Source organism: Coffea arabica, chromosome 8e (genome assembly GCF_036785885.1).
Source record: "Coffea arabica cultivar ET-39 chromosome 8e, Coffea Arabica ET-39 HiFi, whole genome shotgun sequence".
Lineage (NCBI taxonomy): Eukaryota > Viridiplantae > Streptophyta > Magnoliopsida > Gentianales > Rubiaceae > Coffea > Coffea arabica.
Window position 1 is genome coordinate 6,431,775 of NC_092324.1, and position 23,438 is coordinate 6,455,212.

At 32.8% G+C, this 23,438-nt stretch overlaps 2 protein-coding genes across 2 annotated transcripts; both read right to left on the reverse strand.

Moving 5' to 3' along the window:
* Positions 1 to 1,958: 1,958 nt before the first annotated feature.
* Positions 1,959 to 8,386, reverse strand: LOC113704465 (xyloglucan O-acetyltransferase 3-like). Its single transcript, XM_027226367.2, has 2 exons — positions 7,625 to 8,386; positions 1,959 to 3,102 (listed from the first exon to the last, which is right to left on the reverse strand). The coding sequence occupies exons 1-2, from the start codon at positions 7,787 to 7,789 to the stop codon at positions 2,275 to 2,277; spliced, it is 993 nt and encodes a 330-aa protein (XP_027082168.2). The 5' UTR covers positions 7,790 to 8,386; the 3' UTR covers positions 1,959 to 2,274.
* Positions 8,387 to 16,394: 8,008 nt separating this feature from the next.
* LOC140013114 (xyloglucan O-acetyltransferase 3-like) lies at positions 16,395 to 21,765 on the reverse strand. The gene is made up of 3 exons (XM_072062198.1): positions 21,456 to 21,765; positions 21,047 to 21,330; positions 16,395 to 17,514 (listed from the first exon to the last, which is right to left on the reverse strand). The coding sequence occupies exons 1-3, from the start codon at positions 21,679 to 21,681 to the stop codon at positions 16,732 to 16,734; spliced, it is 1,293 nt and encodes a 430-aa protein (XP_071918299.1). The 5' UTR covers positions 21,682 to 21,765; the 3' UTR covers positions 16,395 to 16,731.
* Positions 21,766 to 23,438: the final 1,673 nt, after the last annotated feature.

The following is a 23,438-nucleotide window of genomic DNA, read 5'->3' on the forward strand; positions in this document are numbered from 1 at the left end:
TAATTATGAAAATATAAATTTACATTATTTATAAGGATAAATTAGTTTAAAATTTTATCATCCTATCTCTTAGTCATTCCAGAATGACTAATACCACTTTCTCCATGATACTCAGTATGAATATCATTTGCATTTGTCTAAAAGTATGGTTATATAATATTCAGTATGAATTTGTATCATTTGCAAGTACAAGTTAGTTCAAATATTGTTATGTTGGTAGTAGGGGTAAATTAGTCAAAAAATTTAAATTAATTAGTAGGGGCAAATTAGTCAACTCATTTTATATTATCGTGTGAGGATAAGGTTATTTAATTATGAAAATATAAATTTCTATCATTTATAAGGATAATTAGTATAAATTTCATTACCATATCTCTTAATCATCTCAGGATGACTAATACCACTTTTTCCATGGATTATTTTATATTATGAGTAGGGGATTAATTTGGTTAGTCGGCTGCAGCCCTGATGAGGAAGTGCTATGGTTAGTCGGCTGCAGCCCTGATGAGTGCTTTTAGTTGACTGTTCATTCGGGCCGGGCGTACGGCAAAATTAGAAGCCTGTGTCTGCTCTACCTGCTGCTTGGGTGGAACTAAACAATGTGCTGTACCATGGCATCTGAAAAATTTGATTCAGCTTTAGAACTCCGGCCCGCTTTGTCAAGTAATCGTGGTTATGGGCTTCTTGACAACTCTAAATTCGGAATGAAATTTTTTCGGTTGATATTGAAACGTTGTTCATGGACCATTTTGATTAGAAGGACGAAACACAAATTCGAAGTTGGGATATTATTCTAGACACCATTACACGCTCCAGATTGGATTTGAACTAGTTTTTGATATGCGATCTTCAGTGCCTGTTTGAAATTATGGTAAAAAAGTTTTTTTTTTTTTTTTAACTAGCTTTTGATATGAGATCTTTGGTGCCTATTTGAAATTACGGTTAAAAAAAAAAACTTCATTTAGTAGAACTTAACTTTTGGTAAAAGTACTTTTTTTAAAAAAAAAAATTTTGAGCAGGAGGGGAGTGAGATTTAAAAAGCAATGAAGATATAGAGGGATTTAGATCTAGAACCTCTAAAGTTTTAATCTTAACCACTAGATCAACACCTCCTCGCCCCGTATAAGTACTTGTTAAATAATCATATCATTTGGATATATTTATATCTTTATTCAGTTCATAATTTCTAATAAATACGTCAAATTTTTATTTTTTATTTTTTAAAACATGAACGTTAATTCAAAAGCACTAATATTGAGTTTCTGCAAAAAGAGATTTTGAGACCAAAAACTCGCCATTTTTGAAAAACACAGCATTTCTAAATAGACTCTGACTTAATAAAGAACTGTTATGTAAAGGTGAATTTTAGGTATAAAGGTATTCTATGACGGAAAAAAAAAAGTAAATCTATGACATAACACACAAGCATAAACAAATTAAATAGCCACTAATATGTGCCTTTAACTGCTTTTGTGGGATAAGAGATCAAGGTTTCGAACCTCACTTCCCATCAATTGCCACTAATATATGATTTCTTCTAAATTTAAAGGATGTAGAATAGTACACCCCTTTGGTCTTGATGTGAGATCCACTGTCTCTAATCCTCATTAGCTTGGTTGGGCCTTTCCTTAGATAGGCTAGAGTAAAATTAGGAGTAAGATTAGTATAGGAGTTATCGATTAACAAAAAAAAAAAAAAGAGGTAAGCAAATTAAATAGCACAAAGAATCACCAAATCGTGTTGAAGACGCATGAGGGAGGGATGGGTTGGATGGTTGGGGAAGAGAGAATGTAAATGAGAGGTTCTGAGCTCGGGTCCTTTCATTTGCACTAAAATAAAATTTAAAAATTCATGCTAAGGCAAGCAAATATGAAATTCAATAATCAAATAATTTGGAATTTTCTCCTAAAAATCGCATTAGAGGTTTGAGAGGATAGTAACGGATCCGGCACCTCTGCAATTCCCAATTCTAGTTATCCCTACAGCGCAAGCACTAATATAAAAAATATAAAAACTAATACAATAAATATGCAAAGACATTTAAAAAATAACTCACTAAAATTTGTATTCCAAAATCAATCTAATCTGTCCAATTTCGAATTCATCCATTCCGAACCATGAATTGCATAGTGCTATTACTGTTATAATTGCTGAGAGTCCCTTCAATATTAACTGCAAAAACACAGCCCACATATCATTGCCTCTAAGACCGGTTAAACCTCTATCAAACTGTTGGCTTCATTGGTGACTTTTTTCTTGGAGTCCAAAACTGTTTCACTGTTGCAGTAGTAATTTTTTAATTTCTGCTGCTGCATGACTTCTAGAGCTAAGAGGGAAGCTGGAATGTCTTTGGAGCAATTCAAGTAAAAATTCATTCCAAGTATCAACAGGCCCTGGCAAGCACCAATGGAGGCAATCACTCAGTCCCTTGTTCCATCGGTTATCCCAATGTAATCCAGGATGGCCATCAGGCCTCATTAGCATAGCTTCAGTAACATCTATAACATCAAATGCTCTTCCCTTTTCCTCTCCCAATTTGCGGGCATTATCAATCTCTGCCAGTTGGGCGTTCCTGTAAACCAAATCCAGGCCACCGTTGTAAATCTCTTCTGGAGCAAATGGGCGTGTTCTCTTGCAAGTCCCTCCCGTGTTCCAAGTGCCGTTCTCGAATTGGGATGGTGAGAATGTTCTCAGTAAAGTTACTATCCTCGAGCAGCTGTTGCAATCGTTGATGGACTTAAGAGCAAGCCTAAAAGCTCCTTGTATGACAATGTCAGGGCCAAGGTGCGTCACGTTTGGGTCCGAGCAGTAAATACATCCAAGAAAATGACCACCCTCGTACACGTAGTTGGGTCTGAAGAACCAGTTGGTGGCTGAGAGAATGGCATAATCTAGGGCTGGTAGTTTTTGCACCCAACTCTCATCAATCTTGTCTAGGTGCAGATGAAAACCGCCGGTTTCGGTGCCGTTGACTGCCATCTCTGAGGCGGAGACGAGGAATGGGGACCACAGCACCATGATGGTGAAGTTGTTACGAGGCAAGTGCCATATTATGGTCTTCCCTTCCTCATCTTCCCTGTATACTTCGTGTGGGGTTTCCTCCTGCAAAATGGAGTTTCTTGAACTAAGTTTAACAAGTTTCTATCCATGAATGCAGCATGGTAACTGGCAAATCTAATAGTTGTTCTTTGACTAATGAAATGGCATCAATTGAACAAATAGTGCAATCTTATTTAGAGTTTTCTTATAGGTCGAGCAATAAAGATTTGTCGAGAAATTAGCCAACATTCCGACACCATGATAAAATTTGTTTGAATGTTAACACATACTAGAAAGTTCAGAAACATGTCACGATAAGTGCGGGAGTGTGGATTAATTTCAGGTGGAGACAAATATAATATCATGCATTCTTTTTAATCTCTTGATACAATGATATTTTTACAATAGTGCTAACAAGAATTACATTAACTTTTTAAAGGATTTTGTACGCGGCAAAGCACATAATTGATGAAGTTACAATTCCTCCAAAAGTAAACCAAATATAGCATAATAATCAATAAAAAAAATTTTGTTTGGGAAGTGAGGCAAAGACTTAAACTATAAAAATACCAATAATACCAAAAAAGTTTTCAAATTCTTAGAAAGGTGGCAGCAGCCCCTCCCCAGTGTTAATAAATATAAAACGCCATAGTACTTGAAATGAAAAAAAAAACTAATTAATAAACGTATACATTACTATACTTGAATTAGACGAGAATTATCAAGCTGACTCTTCATAATTTTCACTTAATAGGTGAAATGGACTACAATTAGTGAAGAATACTTCACTTAATAGGTTTCTTTTCTTTTCTTTTTTTTTTTTACATTTGTTTTAGTGTAAGTGTGAGGACTTGAATCCATGATCTCTCACTTATACTCCTTCCCTCCATACCACCCAACTATCCCTCCTGATACACTTAATAGGTTTTCTTTGATTTTTTGAATCGTGATCTGCTAGGCATACTTAACATATGGACCTCTTATTTAATTTTTACATAAATGTTTTCATGAATGGAGTATTAAGTAACCCAATTTACATCCAAAACATCTAAATGATAGAAACAACTTGGTTTTGAATCCTTCACTACTCGATTCCAATCAACTCACCAAATCAGTCATGCGTATCTTTACATTTTATTGACTTGTGGTGGGCAATGTCAAATATTTACAAAACTACATAGCTAACAGCATAATTTTAATGCCCTTGTGACCCCGCTCAAAAAGTGAAATGATAGAAGTTGGTGTGGGTACGACTTAAGGCTTTGTGGGAAACGCGGCCTCATAAGTTTCATTTCGTACGAGTTGGTGTAAATTTATAATTTATACTCAACATACATAATAATCAACTTATATCAAATTATACTAAATAATAAAAATCAACATATATTGAACTGTACCTAATTTATGTGAAACTGGACCTTATTAATACCAAAATCCTATTGATTTACACCAGAGGTTAACTTGTGCAAAATTATACGAAACATAGATTGTGAGGCCTTGGATCTAGGCTTTATTATACTATATTTTTTTCTCTCAATTGGTAACATCTATACTACATTTTTTTCTCTCTCAATTGGTAACATCTATACTATCAATACTCTATCACATAAGAAAAATCCAACTAGATTGTATAAGGAATTAGGGGAAAAGCAGGCTCATATATATGGACCAAAGGGGTACACACCATTTTAATTTTTTAAACTGCATGTTATGAGTTTGAACTCCTGACCTACAGTGTAAAGAAGGATTTTAAATCCAATTTGGTGTTTAACTTACTTAAGGGTGTGCTTAATAAAACTGAAATTTGAAAACTGAAATTTGAAGTTTGAAATCTAAAATCTAAATCCATTGAATTACTGAATTGTTAAGTACTAAATTTGATACATTTAAATGTTATCACATTAAGTGATAGGTGAATAGATTATCACTTATTTTTTTAAACAAGTTTTGCTTAAAAAATTTGAGTTTTTTTGCCAAAATAAGACTTTTTAAAAAAAATATTCCTAATTTGATTCACTTTCAAAATTTATTCCTATAATGATGTTATTGTTGCCACCTAATTATCCTGATTGCCATGTAGGATAACAAGAAAAGAAAGTTTTAATGTACTCTATAGTTTGTAACATGAACTAAAATTTTAAATTTTTTTTTCTTATAGAGGCACAAAAAGATAGCATAACTTTGATAATTTCCTTATAATTATTTAAAATAAATTCTACCATTATTGACCTTGCAATTATTGGTCTCTACATTTTTTTTTTTGAAATGAATCAAACCTATTGCATATATTTTTTTAAAAAATAATTTTTAAAAAATACAAAATTGCAATGAAAATTTCAACGAAAATTGTAAGCAATAACAAGAGAAGGTCACAAAAACTTCAAGGCTATGATATTTGTTTATGTTATCCTCTATGTTATCCTTCCTACTCCTTGAAAAAAACTTTTACAAAAAGTAATCAAGCTGAAAGTTTCTTCTCTGGTTCCAATTGAATATTTTCCAGCATTGTTCATGATGTTTTACCCTTATATTTTTTTTCCTGCCACTCTTACTTAATGATTTGTACAATTTCCTAGCTAGTGAGGAACCATAATTTCAGAATATGAAAGAAAATCAAGATGGAATTAGTTAATGGGGTTCTAAAAACAAGTTTCAAATAAGTTGGCAACCATTCAAATAGGTGACAAACCAAAAAAAATAACAAAAGGTTATACTTTATGAGAACCAAGAAGACAAATAAGTATACGTCTCTTCTTTATCTCTAAGTAGAGTAGGATAACTTGAAAAAATACTCAATCATAGTATAACTATAATAGATTTCCAAGAAGAAAAAAAAAATTCCAAGAGGGATAGGTGATCTAATTGCAGGTAGAGTTGAAATATTTGAACCAGTACTTTGCACTTCAAGCTTCACCAATCAAAAGTAACCACATTCTCGTCATTTTCTTTACCATTCATGGCCATTTTTTGAAGGCCATAGGAATGTTCCATAAACTTCACAATAGAAAAGACGAGAATAATGTTTGTTTATCTTGAGATTATCGATTTTAGAAGAATATTTTCATCTACCGAAACAATATTAAGTATGATACTAAAGTTTTAGATATTGTTAATATAAATATTGACTTTTCAGAATTACGTTTGACAAGAGAAAGATAATGAAAGGAAAAGAAGTGTGGGAAGGTTCAAAATGAGAAAGAATCATGAAAGATATTAGATAAAAAAGAGAAATGGAGTGTGTCTCTATCTCTATCCTAACACATATGCAACCCAAGTGGTAAAAAAAGAATTATAATGGTAACAAACTTTAAAATTAAATTACTTTGGGTATATGTTTTTGAAGGAGAATTATTTTGGCAATAAACTCTAAAAAATTCAATGCCATATCTATTTTTGGTTATCAAACATATTAAAATTTGAACCTAATAAATTTAAATATTAGATTGAGTTATCAAATAGGGTTGGTACTGTACGGTGTATACTCACGTACACTGTTGACCAAAAAGAAAAAATATAAAGTCATGTTTATGTTAACCAAACTTTTCCTAGCTTTGTATCACCTTCTACACTTGCTAGTATTAGTCCCATGTTACACACATTGGTGCCCCTTGATCAATTGAATTTATATGAAGGAACGAGTGGGTCTACCATCAAAAGTCAGTACAACAACTACGACATTGTCCATGCAGAACCAAACGCAACCATCTCAATTTGAGAAACATGAGACATCCGAATCCTATATAAAAAGTTGATCTTTGTCATCAAGATCTATAGTGGATTATACAAGTAGCCAAAATTAGGGAAAGACTTCTTGGTGGCTAGCTAGGGAATCGTGCAAGAGCCTGAGATAGTTTTTGGGTTCCTAGGAAAATAATAAAAAGGTATGAAGTATCAACACTTTTTATTGTTGTGCCGTGCGTTTGATTTGTAAACAAGCTGAAATTTCTTGAAGGAAAATAATTTCTTTCAATTAGAAAAGGTTCCAATAATGAACATTGATACGTACTCATTTTCTTTCCATTTATTTTATCAAACAAAGTAGACAACTATACTTTAGCTTTTGCTTAAAAAAAGGTCTACTTTAACTTTCTTTTATGTATCTTTTGATTCACTTTTTCATATAAATTCCTTTTATTCAAATTTAGCGTAATAAGTGGCTATGGCATTCTTTTGTTGGATGTGAAATGTTCTAAACCAAGAAATACTTTCTCAGTAAAATGTTTTACATGAAATATAGAAGTTTTTCGAAGATTTTCAAGTTAAATGAATTTAAATACTTTCATTTGTAATACTCTCGATGCAATATCTAATTAGCTTAATAAAACTATGATTTTAACATTTGACAAGTTATAGTTCTGACTAATATGTAGATGAACTAAAAGAGAAGACTAAATAAGTTATAAACAAAGTTTTAACAAAAGCATAAAGCATTGGTAATAAGCCTAAGATATGTGAATGAAAAGTCTACAAATAAATTCATTAACAGAGTTGCATCTTATCCAACTAGATCATATAATTAAAACGCGAGTAAACGTTTGGTTTCATATGTCTGAATATATTTGAGGGAAGGATTTCAAGAACAAACCTCAGATAATAAACAGAGAAGCGAATTCATGTGATTCCTGGCAAGTGAGTCACCTATGAAACCCATCGTCTTTCCTTTAACAATGTTTAGAAAGCTCCTGGGATTGAAGACAGGAAGGTCGCATTGATCGGGCTTCCATCTCCATTGAAGGAAGTCCCTGTCCATCCTCCCATGCAAGAAACAGTTCCTCTGGTAAGGGAGTGTTTTACAGCTGAAATTTGTATACAAAGGCCCTCTAGCATCTTGAGTCCAACGACCCTTCGATAGGTCACATTTTTCAGTTTCTTCAAAACATCACAAAGAACAGAGTTCGATGTATTGTGAATGCATTTCAGAAACCAAATGGAGCAGGTTTAACAAATTGTAAGATGTTTTTGTCAACAAATGTAAATGTGCCAATGAAACGAGAGACAATACCTGGCCTACCGTTGCCGGGCTGGTTTAAGGAGTTCCTTTGCTCGGGCTAGTCTAAGTCTCCATGTTCGAAGGTGGACTTGAGAGTGTTGGAAGCAAACAGGAAGCAGAAGCTGAGCCATATGGTAAAACATAATGAGTAGATCAACAAAGATGGTCGCCTAACCAAGTTGAGATATTCCACCTTGTTAGTGAGATTATGCTCATGAATACGTTTGCTTAATTTCAAAGTCGGATTCATTCTGAGTAATAGACTCTCTAGATTCGTTGGCTATTCCCTACCTGCATGATTGTGTTTTGTAGATGACTGATATCAGATATGAGGAGCTAGGTGGATCTCATACGACGTTTTCGTCTGCTTCGAGACGTGGCAAATGATCAAATGACACTGGCACAACCCCTATTTGAACGTGGGAAGAAGCAATTTATCACAAAAATGACAAAAACCACTCATCTTAACTCTCAAGTGAAATCTGATGTTATTTATAAAATATATAAAAAGAGATTAGGGAGTTTAGTGTTTGTCAATTTGTAAACCTCTATTTGTAAGGGGATTTACGGTCCTTTTTGGATATCATATGACAAATGAAAATCGTCATTAAATTGTGAAAGAAGTGTTATTTAAAATTTAAACTAATATCTTTTGCGAGAGATACAAGTTAAGCGAATAATACCAAAAAGGACCCGTAAAAATTTTCGCTATTTTTGTCCTTATGGAAACCATTTTTATTTTAACTATCTGAATACATATTTATGGTTAGTTATCTTGAAAAAAATATTTTGCTTCAACTATTTATTTTACAACATAGCTAACCTAAGCATTGTAACTTCTGATATTACAATTATTATATGAAATACATTTAAGAGATTAAAATTTACTTTTACAATGAAAAATTTATATAAAATTCATTTACTATGAATATTATAAGTTTTCTTTTTTTATTATTGGACACACATCAAGCGTGCAAAAAGTACTAGTTTTCTTTAATTTGATAGAGCTAAGTAATTTAGGGGCTCTGACTGTCTGACAAGTCTTAAGTGAATCACTGCGCCTTTTAACATGGTTAATCTACCTACCACATTGATGGAACAATTTTGAATTGATTCTTCACCCTTTTCCACGGCGGCAATCTCGGATCCGTCCAGCCCGGTGAACACGCATGATGTTAATTTATGGCTAATTACACTAGCATCCTAAACTACTTCCAAATCTCACTATGCACCTTGAACTTTTAATTTCAGCATTTAACTACTAATAGTTTGCAGAACAATATCATTTACTAAAATCTGGCAATTGAAAACAGATCTCAGCAGGCCATGGAGTAATGAAACTACAATTTCATCATTTGGTATTTTCTTCTCCTCAAAATGCCCTTGTTACATAAATAAAAAAAAAAAAAGAGCCAAAATCAAACTTTTTCCCATCCATGGCCAAATAAAGGCCATAATCAGAGGACTTGGCAGGCGTAGCTAGCTACATTGAGCCCAGGTTGGGGTGACAAAATCCCTCGACTTTGTGAAAATCCCTCGGCTCTAAATTTAATTTCATTAGAAGTTATATACTTGAGGAAGTGATAGTACTTTGGAATTCTTAGGTGTATATTAATTAAAGATTTTTTTAGTGTTACTTTGGAAGCTCTACACTTAATTGAAGAAGGGCTCTAACACAATGGGCTAAAGACTCACTGGAAAGTGACATCCCAAATGATTGTAAATAGTAGTTAAAGAGTCCCAAGCTGACATGTACGTTTAGCTGTAATTGGCATTGCTAGTCATTAGGAAGTGATTGAATAGCCCTTGGGGACCATGAATTCAAAGAGCAATGACTATTATGAACCAAGTCAATATAATTAATGAGTCATGAGTTGGCATCCAATTTTGACTGATTTGGATTGACAACATTAGTTCGTAATCAAAAGATGTAGAATGCAAAATTTATGAAATTCAAGACTACATGGTCTTGGTAAGATCATTTAGCCAGTGTTTTTGAAAATCGAACCGAATCGGCCAATTCAATCGGTTGAACCGTGAATCGGCCATGCCTTCGGTCTGATTCAATTAAAAAATCAAAGAATTAATTGAATCGGTAAAAACCGAGAGGTTCAACCGGTTTTCATTAAGTTTTTATTTTATCAAATAAATATTTTAGTTTTATTCAAAATTCTTAATACTAAAATGAATAAAAAAATTATTAAACTTTTGAACCGATTGAACCGTGAATTGGAAGGTTTTCGGTTCACTCTCGTATACCTTCTGGTTCACTCTCGTATAACTACATTGGACGTCACATATAATAAATGGTCTCATTTACTAATAAGCTCATGCATGGATTACTTTCATTTTCTTATTTAAAAGACAGACATTACGGTTGAAGCACAAGAATACTAGTTGTGGTCGATGTATCTATTGATTTATCGGTTTATCTAACGGGTGTCATATCGTTAAGATATATTTCAGATGTTATATTTTTGAAAATATAAGGTTAATTAGAAAAAAATAAATACAAGGAGTAGACAAGGTTAAATAGAAAAAGTATATAAATGCAATAAAGGATAATAATTATTAGTATGCAATAAAGGATAATAATATATAAATGCAATAGTATCGACCACAACCTCTCCTAAGACATCTGCCATCGCACAGGATTTGCCTAGTGCGTCTTACCCCTCCTTATGGTTGGCGGGCTATTGCACGGAGCGGAATTTACCCAGTGCGTACTTTTGGTAGTGATTGCAAGGTCCCTTGTCAACAAAAAAAAAAAAATTTATTAGTGTGTGTGTGTGTTTAGGGTACATTAAGCAAATGATAGGTGTATTAACGAGTGTCCTAAGGGGACTCGTTAGAAAAATCCTTGATATATAGATACATCTTTATTAACACACACCCATGCAATCATGTAATACTATGTCTAATTCCTTTAATTATTGCCCAAAAAAGAAAAAATCGTAACAATAATGCTCTGACATAATCCTAGTACAGAACCATGCCTATCGGGCTGAGCAAGAGAATATATTTTTTTTAAAAGGTCCGGCTTCCGAGCTAACTAAGCATTTGTTTGACTTTCTACCACGTTGTTAGCCCGACAGCCTGTAGCTTTATTTTAAAAAAAAAAAAAAATTTGAAGACAGCCGTGCTTAGTAAGCCTGCAGCCTTTTTTGGTTAATTTTTTTTAATGTTCAAACGTAAGAAAAATGTCTAAATAGATTTGCTAAATCAATGATTTTTATTTTATGTTCAACCCTAAGAAAAGTTTTTAGATAAAAAAAAAATCACATCTCATTCAATATACAAGAAAATGCATTCCCCAAATCTTAATGTGCAACAGTAAATGAATATTTAAAAATCTTTGAAATATAATCATTGAAATTATTATGTATGAGATTTGGTTTTATATTTTTATAAAACATATAGAAAATTGACATTTACATAAATAATATATACAAATAAATTATTATTTGGCAGTGAATAGTTATAAGAATAGAGGTAGAAATAAATATGATAGTGGGCAATTATACATAAAAGGTAATTATTAATCTAAGCTATAGGAAAGAAGGAAGATTTGATAATGTGAAATGATGAGATGGCGAAGTTTAAAAATAAAAACGTTAATCATTCAAATGATAAAAGTTTAAAATAACTCTAAATAGCATATTCAAATGGTGAACTTTAAAATTATGTACAGGAAATGATAATATCAACCGCTAGTGCGCCTTTTGCCCTTGCCTTCTTCGGCTCCTTGATCATTAGGTGCACCATGCATGTGCGTGCAAATAATGGAATTCCCATGATTTCCAGTTCCAATTCAGTAGAGCTCACTTAGACCGAATCAAATTCAGACCCTCAACTCAGATCAACACCAAAATTTTCTGAAATGCAAGTTCAATCGTCAATTTCAGCAACAAAGAGATGAAAACAAATGATGGAGATGAAAACACTCATTGGTTCGTGTAACGGCATTGGTATGTGCACACGACAAATACAAAAACCTAGCTAGTCTCCAATTACTTGAGTTCACAAGTATTTTGAGTGAAATTCTGGTGGATTTAGTCCTACTCTCCTCCTTTGTTTCGCGTTTGATCTCAAGTCTCTCAGCCGCTTTATGGGTGGTTACACAACTGTATTTGACCATAGTTTTCATGACTTTAAGAGCAAAAGAATCCAATGTTCCATGGGTATTTTGAGCTCCAATGGTGTATAGTTAACCTATGTTTTCAGAACCGGACCGGATAGCGACTCGGCCGAGGTCAGGGGTCAGGGGTCAGGGGTCAATGGGTTCGATCGGGGGTCGATAAGGGTCGAACCGGATGACGTCATAAATAAAAATTATTTAAAAATTAAAATATTATATATATAATATCTAATAATATATTGATATTAATAAAGGTATATCCATATATATTTGATGTTTCAAATATATTTAACAAGAAAATACAAAGAAATTAGAACAATCAAGTAGCAATTTATATTATTTAATAAATATTAACAAGTTTAGAATTAAAATTATGAATTTAATTGAAAAATAACATCAAATTTTAGGACAATATTTATAAAGTATCAAATATTTGAGGTATATCAATAAGTTTTAACAATTTAGGGGGTCAAAACATAATATTAAAAAGTTTGAATTTTTTTAAAAAAAATTACTGTTGAACCGGAAAAACCGGTTTTTCCCCGGTCAAACCCGGTTTTTGACCGGGTTTTAAATTTCCGGTTTTTTAATGTGACTCGGACCGGCTACCTGGCCGGTTCCCGGTTCGACCGGCCGGTCTGGTCCGAGTTTGAAAACAGAGTAGTTAACATCAATGTTTTAAAAACCGGACCGTTAATTGAACCGGTGACGTGAAAGGGTCGAGGTTCAATCGGTCGGACCGATTCAATCTCGGTTCAATGAATTTAAAAAAAAAATAATTTATATAAATATTTATGCACAAAACAAGACATGTAATGGACTAATTTAATACATTATATGATGAAAAGTTTACTATTTTTGAATAACTTGATTTTTTAAAAATAAAAATTTTAAATTATAAGTTAAAACAAATAAATTTCATTTCAATTTCAATTATATCTACCAAAAAAATCTTAGATCTAACCCAAAAATATCATAATATTTTAAAATTATACAAAATTCATGTCTATGAGAATTTAGATTTTGTGAACTAAAATTTTAATTTACGTTTTGGGATTTAGAGATTGCAATTTAAAAAAGGAATTTTGGAGTTTGAAAGAAGTCAAGAGAATCGAAAATAGAAATGCAAACTTGATAAGAAATAAAAAATGAAATAAAAGTGAGTGGTTGTGGCATTAAATAATTTGGGTTAAAGAAAAATAATTCTTTTTTAACCTTTTTCAATTTAATAGACAAAAATAAAATTAAAAGATGAAAGAAAACATCAATAAATTAAAAATAAAGTGGTTTGATTAAAAAGAGAGTGACAAAAAAAAGAGGAGAGAGAGAGTGTGTGTGTGTGTGTTGAAGATTAAAAAGAAAGAGTCATGAGATGATTAGATTTTGTAAAAAAAATGAAAAAAAGAAATATGAGTTTTTGTTTTATATAAATAAGTTATCAAAAAAAAACTAATAAGATGTGATGGTGCAATGGTTACTACATTGGTCTTTTATTACAAAGGTCTTGAATTCGAATCTTGATAGCTGCATTTTGCAAAACGTAAAAAAAAAAAAAAAAAAAAAAAAAGAGGAAATCTCGAAAACCGGAAACCGCCGGTTCAATCCGGTCCGGCGGTTTCCACGGTTTAACCGGGTTTTGACCGGTTTTCTAACCTGGTCAACTATAGCAAAGAACCGGACCGGAGCCATGGCCGGTTCGCGGTCCAACCGGTCGAACCGGCCGGTCCGGTCCGATTTTCAAAACACTGGTTAACATGGGATTTATAGAGGAAATTTATATCAATGATATTTTTCAAAGAATAGGAATTTTTCCTGAATGGAAACCTTCATTAGCTAGAATCCATTGGCTGGGGAGCATAGTACAATTAATAATTCGTCTAATTTGTCTACCCCAATCACCTAAATGTGTCACATACCTTGTTACAATGTAGAGCAGCGCAACACACATTTTCTCAGTGAATATAAGATAAAGGTTATTACACCATGCACTAGAGTGACTGATGTAAGAATTGGTGAATCATGAAACACAAGGTATCCAAATGCATGATTTAACAAGGTAACACCAAAAGTGTACCAAACGAAATTTTCTATTCCAGGAATAATGTGTAAGCGATATATTATATATTCTGACCTGTCATAGTGATGTTTGGACTCGAACCATTCAACCTTTTAAAAATCAAGATGATCCAAAGTTGGCTAAGTGGCTGCAGCCTGGATGAGGAAGGCTATTGGTCGCGCGTGCATTTGAGCGGTGCGTGGTGCAAAATTAGGAGCCTGTGTATGATATGCTCCCTCAATGTGCTTTTTGCGAAGAACTAAACAATATACTGTGTCATAGCATCTGAAATATGTGAGTCAACTTGGGAACTCCGGCCCACTTCTTCAAGTCATTGTAGTGATGGGCCTCATGATAACTCTAATTCAAACAGGAATTCTTTTATCGGAAAAATCGATCAAAACGTTTCTTACATTTTAATAAATTAATTTTTTCATTTTTCACATTTAAAATGTTAATTTTACATCTATTACAAATTCAAATTAGTAAAATTTGATTTCAACCTAAATTTTCAACAACTTTTTAGCCTGAAATCATCAAGTGACTCACATGCAGTTATTTTTTATGTACAAAAAAGGTTAGATGCAGTCATTTTTTTTAGTAGCCAAAATGAATATAAATTGAGTCAAATCTCACTATTGTAGAAAAAATAAATATGATTTGGGTCAGATCTTACTTTTTTAGAGATAAAAATGAATATAGATTGAATCATTTATTTAATTGCAAATAGAATCTAACCTTTTTGTCCCTAAAACTATGATCATGTGTGAATTACGTGATGGATTCAAGGTAAAAAGTGGTTGAAAATCTACACTCGGACCAAATTTTATCGACTTAATTTTGTAAGGGATGTAAAGTTATTATTCTAAAAGTGAAGGATGAAAAATTCACTTGACGAAATGTGGGGGCACATTTTAAATGATTTTTCTCTTTTTAATTTGACATAAAAAGTTGTCCATGCGTCAATTTTTATTGGTGTTACGGAAATAATGTAAAAAATTTGAAGTTGGGATATAATTCTAGACACATTTACACATTCTAGATTGGATTTGAACTGGTTTTGATGTGACATTTTTACTGCCTGTTTGATGTTGTGGTTAAAAATGTTATTTATTTAATAGAGCTTTTGATAAAAATACTTATTAAGTACTGAATTATATTATTATTTGATTGTATTTATGTCTGTATTCAATTCATAATTTATGATCAAATGGTTAGATTTTTATTTTCTATTTTTTGAAACATGAAAATTATTTCAGAAACACCAATTTTGAGTTTACACAAAAAGTGTTTTTGAGACGAAAAGCTCCACCACTAAATTTACTAATGATATTTACCAAGCACCTAGAAATATTTCTATCACTCAAAAATATTTTCTTAATTAAAAGTGACATAAATAGACTCTCAATTAATAAAGATTTGTTTTGTAAAGGTGAATTTTAGGTATAAAGTTATTCTATGACAGAAGAGAAGTAATGCCTAAGACACAAGTATAAACAAACGATGATTACATTCAGAAAGCAAAGAATGGCCAAATCCACCTAAGGCAATCCAAAATGAAAATTGTAGAACGCAAATTTAGAGTTCTAATATTAACTATACGTTTGGGGTTACAGAATTAAAGGAGTAAAATAACCACTCAAAATATTTACGTTGTAGAGAAGAAAATAAATAATTCACACTATTATTGAAATAACAAACAATGAAAGAAAGCCACGTGCAATAAAAACCTTGCAGTCTCTCCTGCACTCCCTTAAGAAGACTCTCCAAGTAATGTCCTATTCCCTCAAAAAAAAAAAAAATAACGTTCTATTTATAACATATCAGATTGGGTAAGAAATTACTTGAATAAAAAATTATAAAAAAAAAACACACAAACTCCTAAATCACACGACTATATACTATATACCTAACTCCAATAAAACTAACAAATAAATAAATAGAAACTTATAAACTTGATTTATTTTGCCAACAAAAATCACTTAATCAGTGATCAAATTTTTGAGATTTTCTCCCAAATCTCACTTCAGCAGTTTGAGAGGGTATTTCAGGTTCGGCATCTCTACAATTATCAGTACCAGTTATGCCATACAATGCAAGCAGTAGCACAACAAATGTGAAAACTAAAACAAAAATATACACATGAATAAAACAATGTGCATATATATATATAGAGAGAGAGAGCTTTTACTCATTAAAAATTGTATCTCTTTTTTTAAATTCTTTTTAAAGTAAGGAATTGAATTTAAGAACTCTTACTTACAATTCCTCCGGCTTAAATTGCATCTCAAAATCAATCTAATCTGTCCAATTTCAAATGCATCCCATCCGAACCAAGAATTGTATAGTGCAATTGCTCTTATAATTGCAGAGAGTCTCTTCCCGGATATTAACCGCAGAAAGACAGCCCGCATTAGGATTGCCTCTCAAATGGGTTAGACCTCAACAAACAATGAGCTCCGCTGGCGGCTTTTTTTGGAGTCCAAACTGTTTCAGTATTGAAGTATTTTAGTTTTTAACATCTTCTGATGCATGCCTTCTCAGTGTTTCAAGCAAAATTTCGTTCCAAGTATCAACCGGCCCCGGCAAGCACCAATGGATGCAATCACTGGTTCCCTTAGCCCAGAAGGGATCCCAATGTACATCAGGGTGGCCATCAGGCCTCATTGACATAGCTCCAGTAACATCTAAAACATCAAATGTTCTCCCCCTTTTCTCTCCCAATTTGTGTGCATTTTCAACCTCTGCTAATTGGACATTCCTGTTATCCCATTCCACGCCATTGTAGTTAATCTCTTCTGGAGCAAGTGGGCTTGTTCTATTGCAAGTCCCTCCCATGTTCCATGCGCCATTCTCGAAATGGGCTGGTGAAAATGTTCTCACTAAAGTTAGCATCCTCGAGCAGTTGTTGCAGTCGTTGATGGACTTAAGAGCAAGCCTAAAAACTCCTTGGATGGCAATGTCAGGGGTCAGGTACGTTGCGTTAGGATCGTGGGAGTAAATGCATCCAAGAAAACGACCACCCTCGGACACGTAGTTGGTTCTGAAGAACCAGTGGCCGGCTGAGATAATGGCATAATCCAGGGCTGGTAGTTTTTGCGCCCAACTCTCATCAATTTTGTCTAGGTGCAAATGGAAACTGTCGGTTGCTGACCCGTTCACTACCATCTCCGAGGCGGAGACGAGGAATTGCGACCACAGCACCATGATGGTGAAGTTGTGATGAGGAAAGTGCCACGTTATGGTTTTGCCTCCCTCATCCCCCCTGTATACTTCTTGTGGGGTTTCTTCCTGCAAAATGGAGTTTCTTTGAACCAGATTTAACCAAGTTTCTATCCATGCATGCAGCATGGTAACATATAAAAAGCAAAAAAAAAAAAAAAAAAAGAGGTGTGGGGTTCCGTTTTATTTCTTGCTACAATGATAATATTTCTTTGAAAAACATAAAAAGAAAAAAACCTATCATAATTACTTTCTATGAATGGTGTTTATGTTTTGATAAACTGTACATAATGTTCTCGTTTCCAACTCTGTGAAATACATTTTGCTTAATCGAACTATTATTGATCAATTGTCTACAAAATATGTTTACAAATACTATTAGAAATATTTCATTAGTGAAAATAACGACTGAGTGCCTATTTGCGCATTACCAAATTAACTCCAATTCACTTTGAAAGACAATAATATGCAATATGCCAACAATATGCAAATTGGTGAATACAAAGAAAGGAATTTGAACTTCTTCCCATAAATTGGGAGTTAATTTGAAAATTGGAAGAGTTGAAAGAAATTGCAATTAGTGAAGAATACTTCAGTTAACAGGTTTTCTCTGATTTTTTGAGTTGCAAGCTGCTAAGCATACTTAACCGATAGACCTCTTTTCTTTTATTTTCCATCAAAGTTTATATGACTGGACTATGGAGTATTTGAGTAATCGAATTAACTTCCAAAGTGCCGAAATAATAGAAACAAGTTGGTTTTCAATGGTTCAGTACTCAATTACAATCAATTCACCAAATTAGTCATTTGTATCTTGGCTTTTTATTCACTAGTGGGGGCAAAAACCACTGAGTTTGTTTGGATAAGAGTTTATTTGGATGATTTATTTGAGATATTTACTGTAGCACTTTTGTGATGTGATGTATGTGAGATAAAAAGGTGGTTGGGAAGATAAAAAGGTGATTGGGATTTGTGAGGCAAAATTTTTTTTTCTAAATTTCCTTTGTCCAAACAAACTCGAGAGTACCTAGACGACAGTGTAATTTAGTGCTTCAGTGCCCCAACTCTGAGAGTAACGTGATTAAAGTTGGTGTGGATATGATTTATGGATTTTTTATATTGTATGGTGTACTTTCACGTACATTGTTGACCAAAAAATTTTATTTATGTCCACCAAACTTTTGCTAGCTTTAAATAAGGGCCTGAATCAAGTCTACTTTATTTATGTATTCTCACCATTCCAAATGTAAAACAAGTCTAATTTAACTTCCTTTTAACTCCCCATCTCTTGATTTACTTTTTTCATATAAATTTCCTTTGATTCAAATCCAGCCTATGGCTATGGCATCGTATGGTGGGATGTGAAATGTTTAAGATCAAGAAATATTTTCTCAGACAAATGTTTTTCGTGAAATATAGTAGTTGTTCAAAGATTTTCAAGTTAAATGAATTTGAATTTGTTATTGCACTGTATGGCTACATCCCTTGCATTTGTAATATTGTCGGTCCAATATCTAATTAGATTAATAAAACTATGATTTTAACATTTGACAAGTGATAGTTCTGACTAAATGTAGTTGTATTAAAAGAAAAGACTAAATAAATTATAAGAATTAATCTTCTTCAGCAAATTTTCTTTAGCTTTTCTTCTTAATAATGATATCAAGATTACTTTTCTTCAGCAAATTTTCTTTAACTTTTCTTTCAACTTCACTTGAGTTATCTTTTGTAAGATCAGTCCTGACATTGCCTCCCTTCCCTCGTACTTTTGGCCCTTTCAAATTACCAAACAGTTTCACAATTGCATCTGCAGCCTTGTTAGTGAAGCACTTTACAGACTCCACCCGGACTTGAATTCCTCGCCCTTCCAACTCAGCTTTCAAAGCTGTGAATTTGCTACTAAGCGGGCATAAACACTAGTATTATATGAAAAATGTCAATCACGTAGTAGTAATACTTTACCCCTGTACTTAGTAGGTAGCTGAACTCTACGCTCTTCAATCTTAAATGCATACACTTTACCCCCATGAAAATTAGTCAAAGTTAGAAATATAAAAAAATGAGACATGTTTAATTGATTCATTGTGATTATGCAGCTAAAGGTGAAATCGAACCAAACTCCACTAGTTTTTTAACCCAAAATGCTGTAACTTTATTGACATCTGTTTAAGACTTTTGATTGGTTGTACTAATATTTTATTTAATTCAACTAACTTAATTTTCTTTGTAATTGTTTAAGAAGATCCACTACTTTAGCTACATAGATTAAGAATTTTTTATGTTTTAAATGGTTTGAAATGCAGCCAACTGATTTTTAACTAGGTGATATTCTATGGCCAAATCGAGAATCGGTTGGACATTGGTTAGATCAAAACTTTTGGGCATATTAATGGAAAAAGCAGGCACTTGTTACCTTCTTCTATACACACAAAAAAGTTATTTTGATTTACCTATAACTTTGAAGAATCAAATATCTCTTTTGCAGCTATTTCAACATCCCGGTACAACTCCCAGTAATTTTTACGATTTCCACAGTTTCAACTTATCTATCATCATTGCTACCACCAAGGTTCCCAACCTGACTTATAACCAGCATGTAGTTCATCCGAATGTGGGAGTTTTTCAAGTCCACAAAGTTTAGTTTGTTATGACAATAGTGGTTGTGAACTCATTGATTGTGCCCTTACCAAATTTGTGGATAAGAGCAGACGCTATCCTTTTAGTCTATATCACTCTTATATTCTTATAGTATACAATTAGGATAGAATTAGTTTTTGTATTTCTATACAATAAAGATAGAATTAATTGTATGATAAGGATGGAATTAGCGTAGTATTCTAGTATCTTAAGCTAGAAGTCTACTATTTTGTTTAAATTCTCAGTTGTACATGACACTTATGTATTAATGAATTATTTTTTAAAATTATGAATAACATAAATTGAAAAAACAATATTCTTTTTTTTTGTCTAGAATTATCATGCATATAATTACTTTAAACGGGTAGCTACTAAACTTTGAGAAAAATGAAGAAAAATATATGCTATGTTACAGTCAATGATTATGGAAAAAAGTAAACTTCGATGCAAAACATATATTTTTCTTCCTTGATTGCTATACTACACATATTTTTCTTCTGTTTTTGTAAAATTTAGGGTCTACCCACTTAAAGAGATTAATATTATGTGGAATAGGTTGAAGATTTATAATGTAATATTTATAATTTTCTCAAAACTGATGTATTACAAATCCTTCAAAATTGTTATTTTTGTAGTGTGTTTGATGTTGTATTTTCGTTAGATGTATGATAATTAATCTTAATTCGAATTTAAAATCCAAATTTTACATACATGTTATATATTTAACTGTGATAGTGTATGTACTAATAATGTACTAGATTAGCTCAAATTATAGACAAAAGTATTAACAAAGCATAAAGCATTGGTTATAACTTAGAAGCCTAAGATATGGGAATGAAAATTCTACAAACAAATTCATTAAGGGTGTTGGATCTTATCCAACTGGATCATATAATTAAAATGCGAGTAAACGTTTGGTGTCATATGTCTGAATATATTTGAGAGAAGGATTTCAAGATCAAACCTCAGATAATAAACAGAGAAGCGAATCCACGTGATTCCTGGCCAGCGAGTCACCTATGAAACCCATCGTTTTTCCTTTAACAATGTTCAGAAAGCTCCTAGGATTGAAGACAGGAAGTTCGCATTGGTCAGGCTTCCATCTCCAGTGAAGGAAGTCCCTGTCCATCCTCCCGTGCAAGAAACAGTTCTTATGGTGTGGGAGTGTTTTACAGCTGAAATTTGTATACAAAGGCTCTTTTACATCTCGAATCCATCGACCCTTCGATAGATCACATTTTTCATTATCTACAAAATAACATAAAGAACAGGGTTCAAATTCATTGCAAAAACCAAATCGAGCAGGTTTAATATATTGTAAGATGTTCTTGTGAATAAATCGAGTTGCACCAATGAAATGACAGATGACATACCTGGCCTACGGTTGCCGAGCTGGTCTAACGATTCTCTTTGAACATGGTAGTCTCCACGTTCGAAGGTGGACTTGAGAGTGTTGGAACCACACAGGAAGTAGAAGCTGAGCAATAGGGTAAAACATAATGAAGGGATCAAAAAGGATGGTCCTTTAACCAAGTTGAGATATTCCTTGACGCGACAATGCTCATGAATATGTTCGCTAAATTTGGAAGTCGGCTTCATTATGAGTTTGCACTCTCTAGTTTCTTTGGGTATAGCCTACCTACATAATTGCGTTTTTTTGTGTGTTTGTAGATGAGTGGTATCATATATGAGCAACTTGGTGGATCTTGTACTGCAAACAGCAATACTAAGGGGAAGGGATGGATTGGGAGAAAGAGTGTAGATAAGAGATTCCGAATTAAAAACCTCTTATTTATAAAAGTTTAAAATTTAAAAAAAAAAAGCAATCCTAGATTAGATTAGAGGTTTTGGTCTACTTGAGGATGTGGCAAATGATATTGGCACAACTACTTTAGTATCAAATGATATTAACACAACCCCTATTCGAATGTGAGAGTAAATTTTCATGAAAAATAACAAAAACTACTCATCTCAAGTCAAACGTGATGTTGTTAAATTTGAGAAAGCTAAGTAATTTAGGCTCTCCCAAGTCAAAACTCAATCACTAAGCTTTTTAAAAAATGTTAATCTACCTCGTTGATGGAACAATTTTAAATTTATTCTCCAACCTTTTCCACAGCGGTAAACTCGGATCCGCCCAGTTCTCTATGGTGGTGAACGTGCATGATGTTATTTTTATTGGCCGTTCCCCGTTAGGCATGCAGATCTACACGAGCCCGGGTTGGGGCAACAAAATCCCTCAATTTTGTGAAAATTTGAAGATGTTCTAAAGAGGCATGTTGCTTTTGCAAATTGCTACATATTTTGCATCCCTATATATATTACTACATGAGCCCTGGTTGGGGCCATATCATTTAGCAGATAGAAATTGAAATTCAATGCAATCAATGTTGGGACTAAAAACTTTTGGCAATACTGTTTAGTATTTAAAATGTGAAATACAATGATAATCAATACTAGATTGTCTTGCAAGATTTGTTAGTAATTACAGTGTCAAACTAGTCAATCAGTAACTCTTGTATTTATGTAACTACGTTGGACATTAAATATAAATTATGTTCTTATTTACTAATATACTCACGCATGCATCACTTTCATTTTCTTTCTTAAAGACGGACACTATGGTCGATGTATTTATTCATTTAGAGATAATTCTTCATTAACACATCCATGCAATCATGTAACACTGTAGACTAGTTATGCATGCTGGTACACAAAAATATGCATATAAAGTAGATAAATATGGTATTTATAACGAATAATCATCATATTGCAAGAAATCAAGCAAGTATACCCAATCTAAAAATTTTGTTGGAAACTGTGATGTATGTGAGATAAAAAAGTAATTGGGAAAATAAAAAGTTATGTTGGAAATTGTGTTTGTGATGCAAGAAAATAATTTGGAGCCAAATAATGGTTTGAAAATGATGTTCCCACACTCTGCGCTTGCTTGAACGAAAAAATTTTTCTTAAATGTGGAGCTAAAGATTTGTGAAATTGCAGGAATTCAGGATTGGAAAATAAGAATGATAGGAAATGAAATTCTCCTAAAAGATTTAAGATAACACAATATAATCATGGACACATTAAACAAAGAATTATGCTAATGGAAATTTTATTATGTTTATAGAGGTGGCAAAATGGGCGGGATGGGCGGGATTTGCTTGGGTTTGAGATGGAACCGAGTCATTTGGGTTTGGGTCCAACCTTACCCATATGTGTTTTGGGACTAACTTGGGCGGGATCACTTTGGGATGGGTTTAGATTGATCCCGCCCAATACCCAAATCTATTTTCTACATATTTTTTTTCCTTTAATTCATTTTTAATTTTTTATATAACTTTAATATTTTTTAT

Coding starts and splice junctions, on each gene's coding strand:
- LOC113704465 (XM_027226367.2), bottom strand. CDS start 7,789: ATGGACAGGGACTTCCTTCAATGGAGATGGAAGCCCGATCAATGCGAC. Junction 3,103..7,624: donor TTCTCTGTTTATTATCTGAG/GTTTGTTCTTGA, acceptor TCCATTTTGCAG/GAGGAAACCCCACACGAAGT.
- LOC140013114 (XM_072062198.1), bottom strand. CDS start 21,681: ATGAAGCCGACTTCCAAATTTAGCGAACATATTCATGAGCATTGTCGC. Junction 21,331..21,455: donor GCTCGGCAACCGTAGGCCAG/GTATGTCATCTG, acceptor GTTATTTTGTAG/ATAATGAAAAATGTGATCTA. Junction 17,515..21,046: donor TTCTCTGTTTATTATCTGAG/GTTTGATCTTGA, acceptor TCCATTTTGCAG/GAAGAAACCCCACAAGAAGT.